The sequence below is a fragment of the Thamnophis sirtalis genome, unplaced genomic scaffold (assembly GCF_051295495.1).
Source record: "Thamnophis sirtalis isolate CommonGarterSnake01/CBP01778 unplaced genomic scaffold, rThaSir2_p1.2 scaffold_9, whole genome shotgun sequence".
In the NCBI taxonomy this organism is placed as follows: Eukaryota; Metazoa; Chordata; class Lepidosauria; order Squamata; family Natricidae; genus Thamnophis; species Thamnophis sirtalis.
This window is the reverse complement of record NW_028261389.1, coordinates 13,070,377-13,085,424: the sequence shown is the minus strand read 5'-3', so window position 1 is coordinate 13,085,424 and position 15,048 is coordinate 13,070,377. Positions and strand designations below refer to the sequence as shown.

At 40.3% G+C, this 15,048-nt stretch overlaps 1 protein-coding gene across 1 annotated transcript in view; it reads left to right on the top strand.

Moving 5' to 3' along the window:
• The window catches only part of DERA (deoxyribose-phosphate aldolase), a 47,699-nt gene that overhangs the window by 12,150 nt on the left and 20,501 nt on the right, over positions 1-15,048 (top strand). The window contains exons 5-6 of the mRNA XM_087722837.1: positions 268-402; positions 8,798-8,926. Coding sequence (XP_087578963.1) covers positions 268-402; positions 8,798-8,926 — 264 coding nt within the window. The remainder of the gene's footprint in view (positions 1-267; positions 403-8,797; positions 8,927-15,048) is intronic.

Here is a 15,048-nt window from a genome sequence, read left to right as displayed (position 1 = left end):
ATGAGGACTCGGCTTCCTGCTGCTGGGGAAGCCTAGGTCAGAACAATAATATTTCCAGTTTGGTTAAGGAGGGTTGATGTATTGAAGTAGCGGTCAAACCACTGTAATTCTGTGTTGCAATTCTGGTAGCCTGGAAGGAAAGCATGACGGAATGGAAAGCTGCTGAGAGATCTAATCGAAGTCCTACATCTTAACTCCTGATAAAGAATATTGCCACTATTTTAACATCTCTGATGTACTTAACGGATTTTGTTTTTCTTTTCTTAGTGGCAGCTGGATTCCCAGCAGGACAGACGCCTCTAAAGACACGTTTAGAGGAGATCCAGCTAGCCATAGAAGATGGGGCCAAAGAGATTGATATTGTCATTAATCGAACCTTAGTACTGACAGGCCAATGGGAAGGTGAGCATTTCCATAATCCTAAAATCAAGGTTCTAGGGAAGACTCCCCCCCCCCCCCCAGGAATAAACCAGACAAGAAACTCAGCCGTTGTGGTGCATACTTTGGAAAGAGTCCTATGTTCTTAGGTAGTGGCTACAATTTGTGCAGAAAGATAGACTTGTGGGGACTTAGGAAAATAATGTAGGCATTTTGCTGATGGTAATTTGCCAAGAGTTGTTGGGGTCTGCCAGCGGCCAGCATATTCGGGCAGTGAGGAGGTTGGGGAAGAACATGGGCCAGTCCTGGAGTCTGGGGAAGGTTCTGATAAGGGCTGTGTGTCGGAGGCAGAGACGGGGCCAGAGTCATATGCCAGTTCTCAGCTGCCTTCAGAGTCAGACATCAATGAGGCAGATGAACAGCTGGAGCCTGTTCCCAGTGTACCCATGCGCAGTGTTGCCAGACGAAGGGAACAACTAAAGAACAGGGGTCAACTTGGGAGTAAGGCCACAGGTGGACGATGAATGGCCCCTCCCAGAGGAAACAAAAGAGGAGTGAAAGGGGAGTGGAGTTTGCAGGAGACAATTAGTTCGCTTAATTGGTTCGTGAGTCTCTGAGACTCCTTGCCAGGTTTTGCAGATATCGGCCTGGCAGCTCTCCAAGCCAGATAAGGTCTGTGACTGTAAATCCTCCCTTGAAAGACTTTGCTGGATGTGAATGAGCAGAATTCACAGTAAATTAAGGGTTTTTTTGTCAGGACAAGGAGTTTTTTCCAGTGTGTTCAAAATCTCCCAAGTGATTCTTCAGAAATTTGGAATCTCCTTTCGTGCACGCTGGTAGATGGTTGCCTTTTAAAAAATAACCTAAATTTGTTTACTGCTGCTATAAATTTTGAAAAAAAACCATCTCTAGATATTGTTTTTTTTAAAAAATAATAAACCAACCCTTTCTGCAAAGCTATTGTGTGAAAATTCAATCCATCCACACTTTTTCTCTAAATTAAGAGTGGGGAGGGAGAATACTCCATGGGGTGCTAGTGCTGTAATTATTTGCAATAGAATTGTTAAAAAGAATTCAGAGAGGGGTGTTTTTTTTTTGGTTTAGGTGATGTATCATATTAAAATAAAAAAGTGTGCTGGATTCTTGACAACAAAATCTGTATTTTTAATTGGTTTTCACAGAATTCCAGGGCATGTGTGGTACTGTTTAGATTGCTGTGGCTAGTTGTGTCCCTCCCCTCCCCCAGAATGCTATTAATTAGTAGATTTTAAATACCACGGGAGATATCTATTCTCTGCATGATAATTGGGTTTTCCTTAATGTACCTTGAATGGTTTGCCTGTAAGTGCTGACAGAACTCCAACAACTGGATTATGTGTAGAGAAAAAAAAAAGGGATGCAATTAAACATCCTTACATTAAAATACAACTCCACCCTCCTCCATTGTTTTGGCTGAATGATACAGTGCTGATAACCCTTACCTTATTCATACAGCGTTTTTACTACGTTGGTTGGCCAAAAAGGCTTCCAAAGTAGGTTGCAAAACTCATTTCTTGCTTTCAAGGTAATATTTAGAAGAAGGCAAACGAGGAAAAAGGAGTGGGGAGGACAGAAATTCATGCAATCTATACTTTGGCATCCGGGTGGGAGAAATATAGATTGTCTTCGACTTAATAACTACAGTGGACCCAACATTTCTGATGCAAAGCGGGGCGTTTGTTAATAGCAGTAGCAATTAGACTTATATACCACTTTGCAGTGCTTTACAGCCTTCTCTAAGCAGTTTTACAGAGTCAGCCTATTGCCCCCAATTTGGGTCCTCATTTTACCCACCTTGGAAGGATGGAAGGCTGAGTCAACCTTGAGCCTTGTGGGATTTGAACAATCAAATTGCAGGCAGCCAGCAGGCAACAGAAGTAGCCTGCAGTACTGCACTCTAACCATTGCGCCACTGAGGCTTTGTAAAATGTTGTGGATGGGAGAAAAAACATGGTAAGAGGAGATTTTAAAGGTTGATTACTAGAAGCAACCAGAAAATATATATACATATATATGTTTTTATTTGTGCTGATAAATAAATAAAGGGAGACTAGTATAGATCTATTTCAAGCTATTTAGCTCTCATCAGCTAGCCATACCCTTACTGGGATTCGAACCTGGGCTATATTACATATTAGGCAGACGTCTTAGCCAACAAAGGCAACAGTAAAAATATTGGGTTTCTGTCGTGATGGACTCTTGTGACGAGCCGATTGACAGAGAATGGAAGCAGTTAGCTTCCTCCCATAATTGGGCATACCAGGGGTTGTGACTTTATATATGTATGTATGTATGTATGTATGTTATATTTATGCTGATAAATAAATAAAGGGAGACTAGTATAGATCTATTTCAAGTTATTTAGCTCTCATCAGCTAGCCATACCCTTACTGGGAATCACCTGTGCTATATACATACATACATACATACATACATACATACATACATACATACATACATACATACATACATAATGTATTAAAATTAATATGGAGAAAAATATTTTAACTCTGGAAAAATCAAGGATATTTGGCAGCAAAATATTCAGAACTTTCTATTCAAGATTGTCTCTTACTATAAAAAATGGGCTCAAAAGAAGAGAGAGAAGGGGATACAAGTGAGAATCGGTCTGTTTTGGGTATGGATTTAAAATTGACAGGATACAAGAATGATTTTGACAAAGATTATAAAGGTCTCACAAATAAAATCAATATTTTAATAGCTAAAACAGACACAGAAGTAATAAATCAGAAGACTGACTTTGAATATATTTCAATTCAGAAAAGTGACTTGGATAACTTTTTTTATTTTGGACTTATGGAAGAGATATTTTACATCTCTGAAGGAGTTCTTGAGAAAAGATTAAAAGAGGAAAAAATCATTTCTGGAACACTACTTAAATGGAATAACCATCAAAACTTTTAAAAGTAAAAATAAGACATATAAAGTTGCTTTCTTCAATCAAGGTTAAAATGTATTTGATGGTGGTTTTTTTTTTCCAGATAGCTTTTAATGAGTTTTTCTTGACCAGGATTAAATGATGAGGCTTTAAAGATTTGTCTATAGATAAGATATGATAAGAAAAGATTTTTCTGTTGTTGTATTTTTAGAGGAAGTGATAAGATGTGGTATTAAAATGGCAAAAAAAGTGTTTAAACAAGAAATTTCTAAGAGGGATGAAGAAAAGATGATAAGAAATTAATTTGTGGAACGTGATTTGATGGGATTAAATTTCAATATGTTGTTGTTTCTGGTAGCTCTTAATAGATTTTTTTTTCAGATTAACCTTGAACGATGAGGCTTTAAAGATCAATATGAGATAAGACATGAGAAGAAGAGATATTTTTTATGTTTTTTAGAGAAAATAATAAATTAGTGTGTAAAATAAATGAAAAATATGAAATTGATTTACTTGTTTAAAATATATTATTTCTGATAGCTCTTAATGGACTTTGGGGGATTAAGATTGAATGACGAGGATTCATTATTTGCTAATAGATAAAAATGAGGTGGAATGAAGAGATTTTAGGTTGAAATGCTTTGACAGTGAGACGGGTGGCATATAAATTTAATAACTAAAACTAAATAAATAAATAGAAAATTGAAGACAATGTCATTCTTCAGTTGGGTGTACTTAAATTTAAATAGGGAAGAACTTGCCATTGCATTTAGTGGTTTTCACAGGAAAGGTGGCATTTGAAAGATGCTGTATAGGCAGTCCTTGGGTTATGACCATAATTGAGGCCTACATTTCTGTTGCTAAGACAATTGTTAAGTGAATTTTGCTCCACTTTACAATCTTTCTTGCCACAGTGGTTAAGTGTACCATTGCACTTGTTAAGTTAGCAACACCGTTGTTAAGTGAATCTGACGTCCTCCTTGACTTTGCTTATCACAAGGTCGCAAAAGGTTCATCATATGACCCCGGGATACCACAACCCTTATAAATATGAACCAGTTGCCAAGCATCCAAATTTTGATCACGTGACCATGGGGCTGCTTGCAATGGTCGTAAGTGTGAAAAACGTTCATAAGTCACTTTTGTCAGAGTTCGTTGCAGAAATCAAATCCAGAAAGCACACGCAGGTAACTGATTCAACAGGATTCATTAACTTCTCTTTATATACCTAATGAATAAATGTACAATACCAACAGCAGATTCTTCCAACGTGGTAGCAGTTACAAGCAAGCACAAGGCAGAGGCGAGCAGACTAGTTTTTGTTTCAATTCAGCATACAGACAAATTCATACTAGTTTCGTTTTCTTGCACAGAGCTTAATTCAGATAAAGAGAACCTCCTCTATAAAAGGCAGTTAAGCTAAGCCTAAGCCAAGCCCAGGCTCCTAGCTATCTGGCATGCCTCTCAGTCACCAAAAAGTTCCTATTGGCTGAGCCAGTTGCCATGCCTATTCATTGGCTGACCCAGTTGCCATGCCTATTCATTGGCTGACCTTGTTACCATGTCCTATTCCCGCCAGTCCCCAATGGCTGACCTGTTGCCATGTCCTATTCCAGTTCATGAATACTCTGATAACTTTTCTTCAGGGCCTTTGTAAAAACTTTGCACAGTCCCTAAATGTAAGTCGAGGACTAGCTGTAGAGAAGAAAGGTTCTGAAAACATCCGGTGCCTTGTCTTGGCTTCCAAGTTAACCTCACCTGCGCATTTGTAGTTCAGATAGTCCACTTAAAAGTTCATTTGTGATGGGTTGCGAATTAGAGATGCGATCAGGTGCATTTTGAAAGGAACGGCCTTGAATGTTCCTCTCCCTTCTTCAGGCAAACACACACCCTCTCCATTTTCTTTCTTTCTTTCTTTTTTTAAAAAAAGCTTTATATAAAAAGCCTGTGGCAAAGTTGAAGGTCATGTTTGATGGAAAGCTGTTGGGCTCACTGAACAGTCTGAATGCAGCTCTAAAATCACTGGAAATGTTAAGTACCCCAACGTATGTCCAATTATGCTCATCTTTAAGTTAAATCTGCTGTTACCTATTGTGGCGTATCTTCATAACACTTGAACTATAATTTGTCTAAGGCTGGGTTTTAACAATTATTTTAAGTGTTCTCTAATGGATTGGAGTATAAAAGCAAGTTATTGTGAGCACCATATCCCTCCCCCCCCGCCCATTTAGGAATGGAGTCCTTGCACTGGAGTCACAAAAGTTTTTTTTTTTTTTAATGTACAGCTTTTTGCTACCTGAGTTCTATTCATACTTCGGGCAGAGGGGGGACATACTAAAATTTTTGTGAATTTTTTTCTCTCTCTAAGGGTACGACAAAAGCAATAGGAAAGGATAAGAGCTGTATAAGTCTTGGAATCTGGGCTTGGATCTTAAGATCACTTGAAGATCAGGGAAGTCCTATGATCCCTGTTGCCATGGTTCAGTCAAAGCGCGCTCAGTATATTCAAAGATACACTGTCCTTGAAAATGGAAGAGCTATTCAGTCTCTCATATACCTGTTAGTCTTCCGGGATAACGAGGCTTTTACTGGAATGATCAAGATGTAATAAAACATTAGAAAAAAGGATTTTGTTACCTTTTGTTAGTTTGGCTCCCTATGAATACTGTTGGGCCTTCAGAGAGAGATGGCTTCAACAGGATTCCCACTGTCATCTGCCATGTTATACTTGGCTTGTGCTTCGCTGCTACGCGGAGTCAGATTGCCGTGAACTGTGGGGAGGGGGAATGAAGGGGAGAAGGCTTGGGGGGGAAATGAAAGTAAGCGCTGCACCTCCCCGAGAAGCTGCCTCAAGGTCATCCAGCTGGAAGAAGGAAGGAGCCACATACCAAACCACACTTGGACTGACCATTATGAAAACATCTCGCTGGGACCTGATTGGTTACAGTGGCTTGGGCAATGAGAAACAGTTAAGGAAGGAAAAAAATAGAACTTATGGATTTTGGTGCGCGACTCTCAATTCGGGCTTTGCAAAACTACAATGCGCATGACGAAGGATCATTTCTATTTAGAGCAGGGGTGTTAAACCCGTGGCCCGGATGCGTCACACGCTGGCCAAGGCCACCCCCATTTTAGCAAAGGGGAAAAAAGTCATGATACATCACGAGACAATAATGCGACACTGCGGGTTTGACACCTCTGATTTAGAGGTTTACATTGTGGCAGGTCTGACACCCACTGTCTGATGATGATGTTTCCCTCCCAGAGATTCGACCAATATTCCATCACTCAGGCTGGGGGGTCAAATTCTATACCCCTCAGAGAGGGTTCGCAACTTGGGAGTCCTCCTGGACTCACAGCTATCGTCTGACCATCATTTAATGGCTGTGACCAGGGGGGCATTCGCCCAGGTTCGCCTGGTGCGCCAGTTGCGACCCTACCTGAATCGGGAGGCTCTCACAACAGTCACCCGGGCCCTTGTGACCTCTAGGCTGGAATACTGCAACGTGCTCTACATGGGGCTGCCCTTGAAGAGCATCCGGCGACTTCAGCTAGTACAGAATGCGGCCGCGCGAGTGATTGTGGGTGCACCTCGGTTCACCCGCATAACACCTATCCTCCGCGAGCTGCGCTGGCTACCTGTCGATCTCCGGATGCGCTTCAAGGTGCTATTAGTCACCCATAAAGCCCTACATGGCAGTGGATCTGGATACTTGAGAGACCGCCTTCTGCCAATTACATCCCTGCGACCAATAAGATCACATAGATTAGGCCTCCTCCGTATTCCATCGGCCAGCCAGTGCCGGCTGGCAACTACAAGGAGGAGGGCCTTCTCAGTAGTAGCCCCGACCCTTTGGAACGAGCTCCCCGTAGAGATTCGCACCCTCTCCACCGTCCAGGCCTTCCGCACAGCCCTTAAGAACTGGCTCGCCCGTCAGGCCTGGGGACAGGGATAGTTCCCCTCCCGAATGATGAATGTATGTTGTTTACTATTTTATTATATGTCTTATCTCAATGTCTGTATTCCCCCTCCCCGATTTTATGTGAGCCGCCCTGAGTCCCCTCAGGGAAAAGGGCGGCCTACAAATATTAATAAAATCCAAAAATCCAAATCCAATTTAAAAAAATGATGATGATGATGATGATGAGGCAGATCTGACACTCATGATGATGATGATGATGACGATGATAATAATAATAATAATAATAATAATAATAATAATAATAATAATAATAATAAGGTCACAATCATAGACATCGCAATACCAGGTGATAGCAGGGTCGCCGAGAAGGAACATGAAAAAATCGCAAGATACCAGGACTTAAAAATTGAAATTCAACAACTATGGCACAAACCAGCAGTGGTAATTCCAGTGGTAATTGGCACACTGGGTGCTATTCCAAAAGCACTGGAATTACATTTAAAACAGTTAAAAATTGACAAAATCACCATCAGTCAAATGCAAAAAGCCGCACTGCTTGGATCTGCACGCATATTACGAAAATATGTTACAACGTCCTAGGCCCCTGGGTGGGGCCCGACTAGTAACCAATACCAAATCCGGCGAAACAACTGGCTGCTGTGATACAATTGTATAATAATAATAATAATACCAGCCCCAAAGGCTGTGAATCTGACCAAAGATTAACCACATAATAACAACAACAATAATGTTGTCTTGATTGTAATTGGAGTCCTTGGAGCAATACCTAAATGGCTACTCACTATTTGGAAATTCTAAATTTACCGGACTTGAGCGTTCTAACTCTACAAAAAAACACCTTACTTGGAACAGCTAATATCCTCCAATGTTACCTTAACTGTTCCCAGGTCCTTGGTTAGGACTCGAGCTGTTGAGCTAGCAACCAGCCCCAAAGGCTGTGAATCTCACCAAAGATTAACCTCATCATCATCATCATCATAACAACGTTGTCGTCGTCATCATCATCATCATCATCATTATCATCATCATCATGGACACTGGCCTGACACGTTGGACCAGCATTCAACATCATCTTTATTTGCAAATCTTAAACATCTTAAAACATTTTTTAAAAAACCAATTGAAAGGTGATGGCAGTCCAGTACTTTTTTTTCTTCCAAGAATCTCAATTGTTTCCTCCTTATTTTGATCAGGAAAAGAGTCCAATAATGGATTTGATGAGATCAGTTTTGAGTTTAGTCTGTGTTTGTTTTTTTGCTCTTTAAATCCAAACTGGAAAAAAAAATGATGATAAAGTAAAAAGATGCTAGTTAGGGAGTCTTTGGTGCTCTCTGAACTTGAGTGTTTGCTTTCAAATGTTTCACAAGGTAACGTTATTGACGTTACCTAGTCAGATAACAAAACATCTACAAGCAAACAACCAAACCTTGAGGGGGCACCATTGTTCAATCCAAAAAGCGACATGCATTCTCGTCAGTTAAAGGATACTAACATGGGTTTTCCCCCTCTAATTTTATCCATTTATTCTTCTTCCCAGACCTTTATGAAGAAATCCGTCAATTCCGCAAGGCCTGTGGCGACATTCATATGAAAACTATCCTGGGGACAGGAGAGCTGGGATCGCTTACAAATATCTACAAAGCCAGTCTTGTTGCCATGATGGCAGGTAACTTCCACACTTTTGGATTAGGTAGTGTTTGCAAGGGATTGTCGCTTTGTGGAATGCTTCAGTTCTGTAAACCAGCCAGCCATTTAACCTTTCTACCCTGTTTCCACGAAAATAAGACCTCCCCGGATAATAAGCCCAATCGGGCTGTTGAGCGCATGCGCTAAAACAGTGGTTCTCAACCTGTGGGACAGGACCCCTTTGGGGGTCGAACGACCCTTTCACAGGGGTCGCCTAAGACCATCGGAGAAAACATATTTTCGATGGTCTTAGAAACCGAGACACCAATTTGATGGTTGGGGGTCAACACAACATGAGGAACTGTATTAAAGGGTCGCGGCATTGGGAAGGTTGAGAACCACTGCGCTAAAATAAGCCCTCCCCCCAAAATAAGCCCTCCCTAAAAATATTGCAACACAGCAGCAGCCATGAGGTGACCACGCTTGCCACCTCCTCCACCTCGAAAATAATAAGACCAAGAGCTTATTTTAGGGGACAAAAGAAAATAGGACCCTGTCTTATTTTCGGGGAAACACGGTAATACACTCCATTATGTTCTTCCTCTTCTCTATTTTCTTTTCTTTCATTGATCATTCTCTCTGCCACTCCCTCCCTGGCATTTTACACTGAGGCAAAATCTGTTTTCTTATGTTTTGTTTTAGCAAATTGGTTCTAGACCAGGGCTGTTAAACTCCCAGCCCGTGAGCTGGATGCGTCACATGCTGGCCACGCCCACGCCCAGTTTAGCAAATGGGTGGAAAGTCCTGATACGTCACGTGATGCTACCATAATGTCACGAGTTTGACACCCCTGTTCCAGACCATCTATATTCCCGGTGCATTATTTAGCATGTTGTGCGAAGACAACCAATTATACTTTGTAAGCCATGGTTTATGGCAGGGGGGTACTTAGATCTGGCCAGTGGGGCCAGCCAGGAAGTAGCAAAGAACTGGCCCGTGATTCCTCTGCTAGCAAAAATGGGGTACAAGCCCCCCCATTCCCCATTTTGCCTGCCAGAGTGGTGCAGGAGGTTATCCAGACTGAAAACGGGGCACAATGGCAGCATTGCACATACCCCCCGCACCCCATTTTTGCTAGCAGAGGCACCGCAGGGCGGTCGTTTGCTATTTCCATGGGCCAGATCTAAGCACCCCCCTGCAGTTGGAATCGCCCACTCTGTCACTAAGTGAAGTGGTCACTCAGTGAAGCCACCACTGTCCTTATGCTTTTATTCAGCTCTCTTTGCTTACAAACCTGTGAAGGTCATAAATGCGAGGACTGGTGGCAAAGTTACTTTTTGATCTCTGTTGTAATTGCAAATGGTTCCTAAACGAGTCAGTCATTAAGCGAGGACCACCTATATTCAAAGCATGGTTTAGGACACTACAAAAAAACTCAAGGAGTGAAGACTGAGTCAGTGGTTGAGGTGGAAGCTATACTCTTTAAGTAAGTGGGGGGCAGGAGGAAATACTTTTATCTGGATCTTCTTCGTAGCTTGATTCCAGAAGTTGTCAGTACTCTTAATTAATTGCAGAACTATTGAGAACTGCTTACAGTTGTCTAAAACTTCTTCCCATCCACTCTGTGAGTTTTAAGGGAAGGGCATTAGATCTCGGTAGATTTCTGTATCCACTTTTCATTTAGAATTTCATTTAGGAATAATACATTACTCTTCATCCTTTGTGTTTCCCCACAACACTGTGAGATGTTTGGGGGTTGAAGTGTCTTCAGTTTTTGGGTCAAGATTCTTCACCCCCAAACCCCGCTGAAGATGTTACTTAGTTTGGTAATGAAACATCTGGGAACTAAACAGCAAGCTTGGAGAACAGACACCCCACCCCACCCCGGCCAAAACTTACAACCTGAGCTGCGAATATTCTCAACAATTTCTAATCTGAGCTAGGTTGGGCAAAGAGCAAGCGACTGGCCCAAAGAGACACAAGGCATTTGTGTAGTTGAAGATGGATCAACATTTGGGTCTTCCTGCTTTTAGTCCCCCATACCACACTGTCTCATTGACAGGAACTCTTTTGAGTGGTGTTTCTAATGCAGAGTTATTGTTTTTATTTTAATGTTTTCTGAGAAGTAGATGCTATTTTTAAAAAAATTATAATTCCATCCATCCAATTAGCTGTTCAAAGTTACGTTTAGGATTAACGCTGATTCCTCAACATTTTTAGCACTGTAGTTTCACTGAAGTACAGCAGGTGGCTCTGCTGTTTACACAATTCCTTCTTTTTCTGTACGACACACACACACACATACACACACAGGTATTGCTGTGTACAATTATAAAAATAATTGTGAGTTTTAACAACATCTACCCAGAGGGAAATCTTACATTCCCCCCCCCCCGCGCCTAAATAATGTAACTTTAAATAGAAGAGTCCCTTAAGGTTTGTTGAGAGAATGGTAACAATGCAAATCAGATCACCTCTTTGTCTTCAGATGTTTTGAGGGACTAAATTGTGTTGAATCACTCTGTCTTCTGAGATCTAACCTCATGAGAATTATGGGTTTTCTAATTCGTGTTTAAAAATTTAAGTTCATAATACTGTTTTGGGGTTCAGTGAAAGTATAGAAGCAAGTGTTCGGGCCCTGATTTACACTTAAAATGATTGATTTTTAACCTTGCCACATGTGTTTCATTCATTATTGCTTACTACAGAAGTTGCTATCTTTCCAAAGCCCCTGTCACCAGTGTGGGTGTGGGGGTGGGTGGGGGGGGGGGGTGTATTTGACTTTATAAGCTAAGATGCAAATCTGTCCTGATATCTCAGCTATTTTACTTTATATTCTTCTTTTTTTAAAAAAAAACATACATTTGTTTATTTTGAATTCAGGAAGCATCATACAAGCAGGTTTCAGGTAGTTTGTCATGGTTCCACCACAAAAGCGCGTAGGACAAAATCGCGCTCGACAAAAGCACGCTGTGATGTCATCACAGCGCGACGGAAAAGTTCGAAAAATGTAAAAATAAAGCGAAAACCTTACCCTAAGCCCCCCAAACCTAACCCTAAACCTAACCCTAACCCTAACTCTTAACCTAACCCTAAACCTAACCCTAAACCTAACCGTTAAAGTAACGAAAAACCTAATGCTAACCCTTAACCTAACCCTAACGCTAACGCTAACGCTCTAAAGCTAACCCTAACCCTTAACCTAACCCTAAACCTAAACCTAAACCTAACCCTTACCTTTATGTGAATCGGCTTGCTTTAATTTAATTTTTAATAATTTTTATTTGAATTTTTCGATCTTTTTCGTCACGCTGTGATGACGTCAAAGGCGCGATTTTGTCGATCGCGCTTTTGTCGTCCGCGCTTTTGACGGGTCACGGTTTGTCATTTTGTGTTGTTCGTTCCCAATTTGAAGAATTGCATGGAAATATGCCATGCCTTCCTGGATATTGGGAGGTGGAGAATGAGGAAAGTCTATTTTTTTCCTTCCTTCCTTCCTTCCTTCCTTCCTTCCTTCCTTCCTTCCTTCCTTCCTTCCTTCCTTCCTTCCTTCTTCCCTCCCTCCCTCCCTCCCTCCCTCCCATTGATTGATATGGTGCTAATCTCCCCTATACGGCAGTTGTGAGCAGCTTACAGATCGTAACACTATAAATAGAAAAAGAATTAAAAATGTAAAAATATGGGAAAAAACTGAACTCAGTAGATGAGCATGTGGGATGAGGTCGTTTCAACCCATCAACAACCTCAGGTTCCCAAGCCTGCCTGCCTGCCTCCCCCAACCCCCCATGTTCTCAACTTTTATATATATAAAACTAACTAACTAAATATTATTAATATAATGTATTTGTATATCTATCAATATTTCACCACATGCTGGGATTTTATTCTCACTCCTGGATATTTTAAGGGTAGTTTCAGTTATATCCACATGGTGATGGTTCAGCAGAGGTTCTAAGCCTCCTGCTGATAAGGCTGCTCCCTATAAAAGACCTTCATGTATCTTGATCTTGAAGGCATTTCTGGTTAGGCATTGTGATTTCTACTTCGTGTTACTTCTTTCAGACAAAGACTCAAAAATATCTTCCCAAGTCTGCCACTTTTGTGCTACCATCTGTATAATACACCACACCATTAATGAAGTTTGGAACTTCTTATAATACTATTTTTATTCTGTTTTAGTTTGTTATATTTGTTCTTAGCTATTTTTTGGATTCTATTCTGCTTATTGTTTTCAATTGTTTTCATATATCTTATTCTCTCTCTCTCTCTCTGTGCGTGTGTATATATACACACACATAAATGCACACATACATGCACACACGCACATATACAAATACATATACATATATACACACACTTCAGGGACGTGATGGCTCAGTGGCTAAGATGTTGAGCTTGTTGAACAGAAAGGTTGGCAGTTCGGTGGTTTGAATCCCTAGCGTCGCGTAATAGACTAAGCTCCCATTACTTGTCCCAGCTTCTGCCAACCTAGCAGTTCGAAAGCACGTAAAAATGGAAGTAGAAAAATAGGAACCACCTTTGGTGGGAAGGTAACAGCGTTCCATGCTCCTTCAGAATTTAGTCATGTCAGCCACATGACCACAGAGACGTCTTCGGACAGCGCTGGTTCTTTGGCTTTGAAACGGAGATGAGTACTGCCCCCTAGAGTCGGGAACGACTAGCACATATGTGCAAGGGGAACCTTTACTATATATACCATATATATATATATATATAGATAGATAGATAGATAGATAGATAGATAGATAGATAGATAGATAGATATAGATATAGATATAGATATAGATATAGATATAGATACACACACACACACACACACACACACAGAATAAGATATATGAAAAAAATCGAATCCAATAATTCTCAAGATCTAGCTATCTCTATCTATATACATACAGAGAGAAACTGAGACATTATCTTTCTATCTATCTCTATATCTATCTATCTATCTATCTATCTATCTATCTATCTATCTATCTATCTATCTATCTATTTATCTATCTTCAGAACTGAAGAAGCATCTTGGATGAGAAGCAAAACATTTTCAAGGAAAAACAAAGCCTAGCTGCTTTTTGAAAAAGTACCTTTGGGTCATTGGGTTAGAAAATACTGCTGGGTGAGCCTCAGCCACCACAGCATTTTGTGTTCATTTAAATTCACTGGTGAATAATTTAAAGGATCCTGTTTACTTTTTAATACAAGGGAGAGATATAAATTGTCTTTGTGTGGGTATTGTTACATACAGCTGCCAGTGAACAGATGCTTGGAGTTCTTAAATAGATATTTTAGTCCACCAGAAGTTACAGGAGTGAAAATCAAAACTTTTTTCTCCCTTTCATTTACACTCCCACCCGTTCTTTTAAAATTGATTTTCTGACATGATTAACACTAAGCCTGTCTCGCTATTTTTATATAGTTCACACACGTACGAGAATTTCTTATAAACACTTTAATTTATTTTGTGCTTTTTTTTTTTTTTGGAGTTTTGGGAGGGCAGAGACTGAGTTTTCATGGTGATGATGATAGACTATTTTAAAATATAGCTCTTAATTAAATCTTCATTTATTCTTCTGAGCCCAACACATCCCAGCATTCATTCCTCTATTAATACTGTATATTAATACAGTTATTACCCAAACAATCAATCTAAAACATTAACCAGTGCAAAATGAAACCTATATTCCCTACAATTTATTAGGTAAGATGTATCAAACCAAAAGTAATATTTAAAACAAGGTTAAATACAATCTTTCTTTATATCTTGCTTTCACCAGAACAACACAAAATTTAGCTACTTCTACTATTTTAGTCTCGAAGCAAAGGTCCCATTCAACAATCCACAAGTCATTTTTTGGCTACTGTGAGGTCATTGGTGTTCTTCTTCGAGCTTGTTGTTTTCTTGCAAACGTTTCATTGTCAAACTTGGTAACATCATCATTGCACTGATGATGTTACTGTCAGGTTTCCAAGGGATGAAACTCATTCAAAGAAGAAATGTGCAAAGCCCATCTTCGAAAACAAATTTCTTTTATTTAGGTAGACATCAAATTGGCAAGGTCTGTTGCAATCCCGGATCTGACCCAAACCGGAATTACATCACATAATATTGTAAGTTGGAAACATCCCTCCAAAGTCACCTTC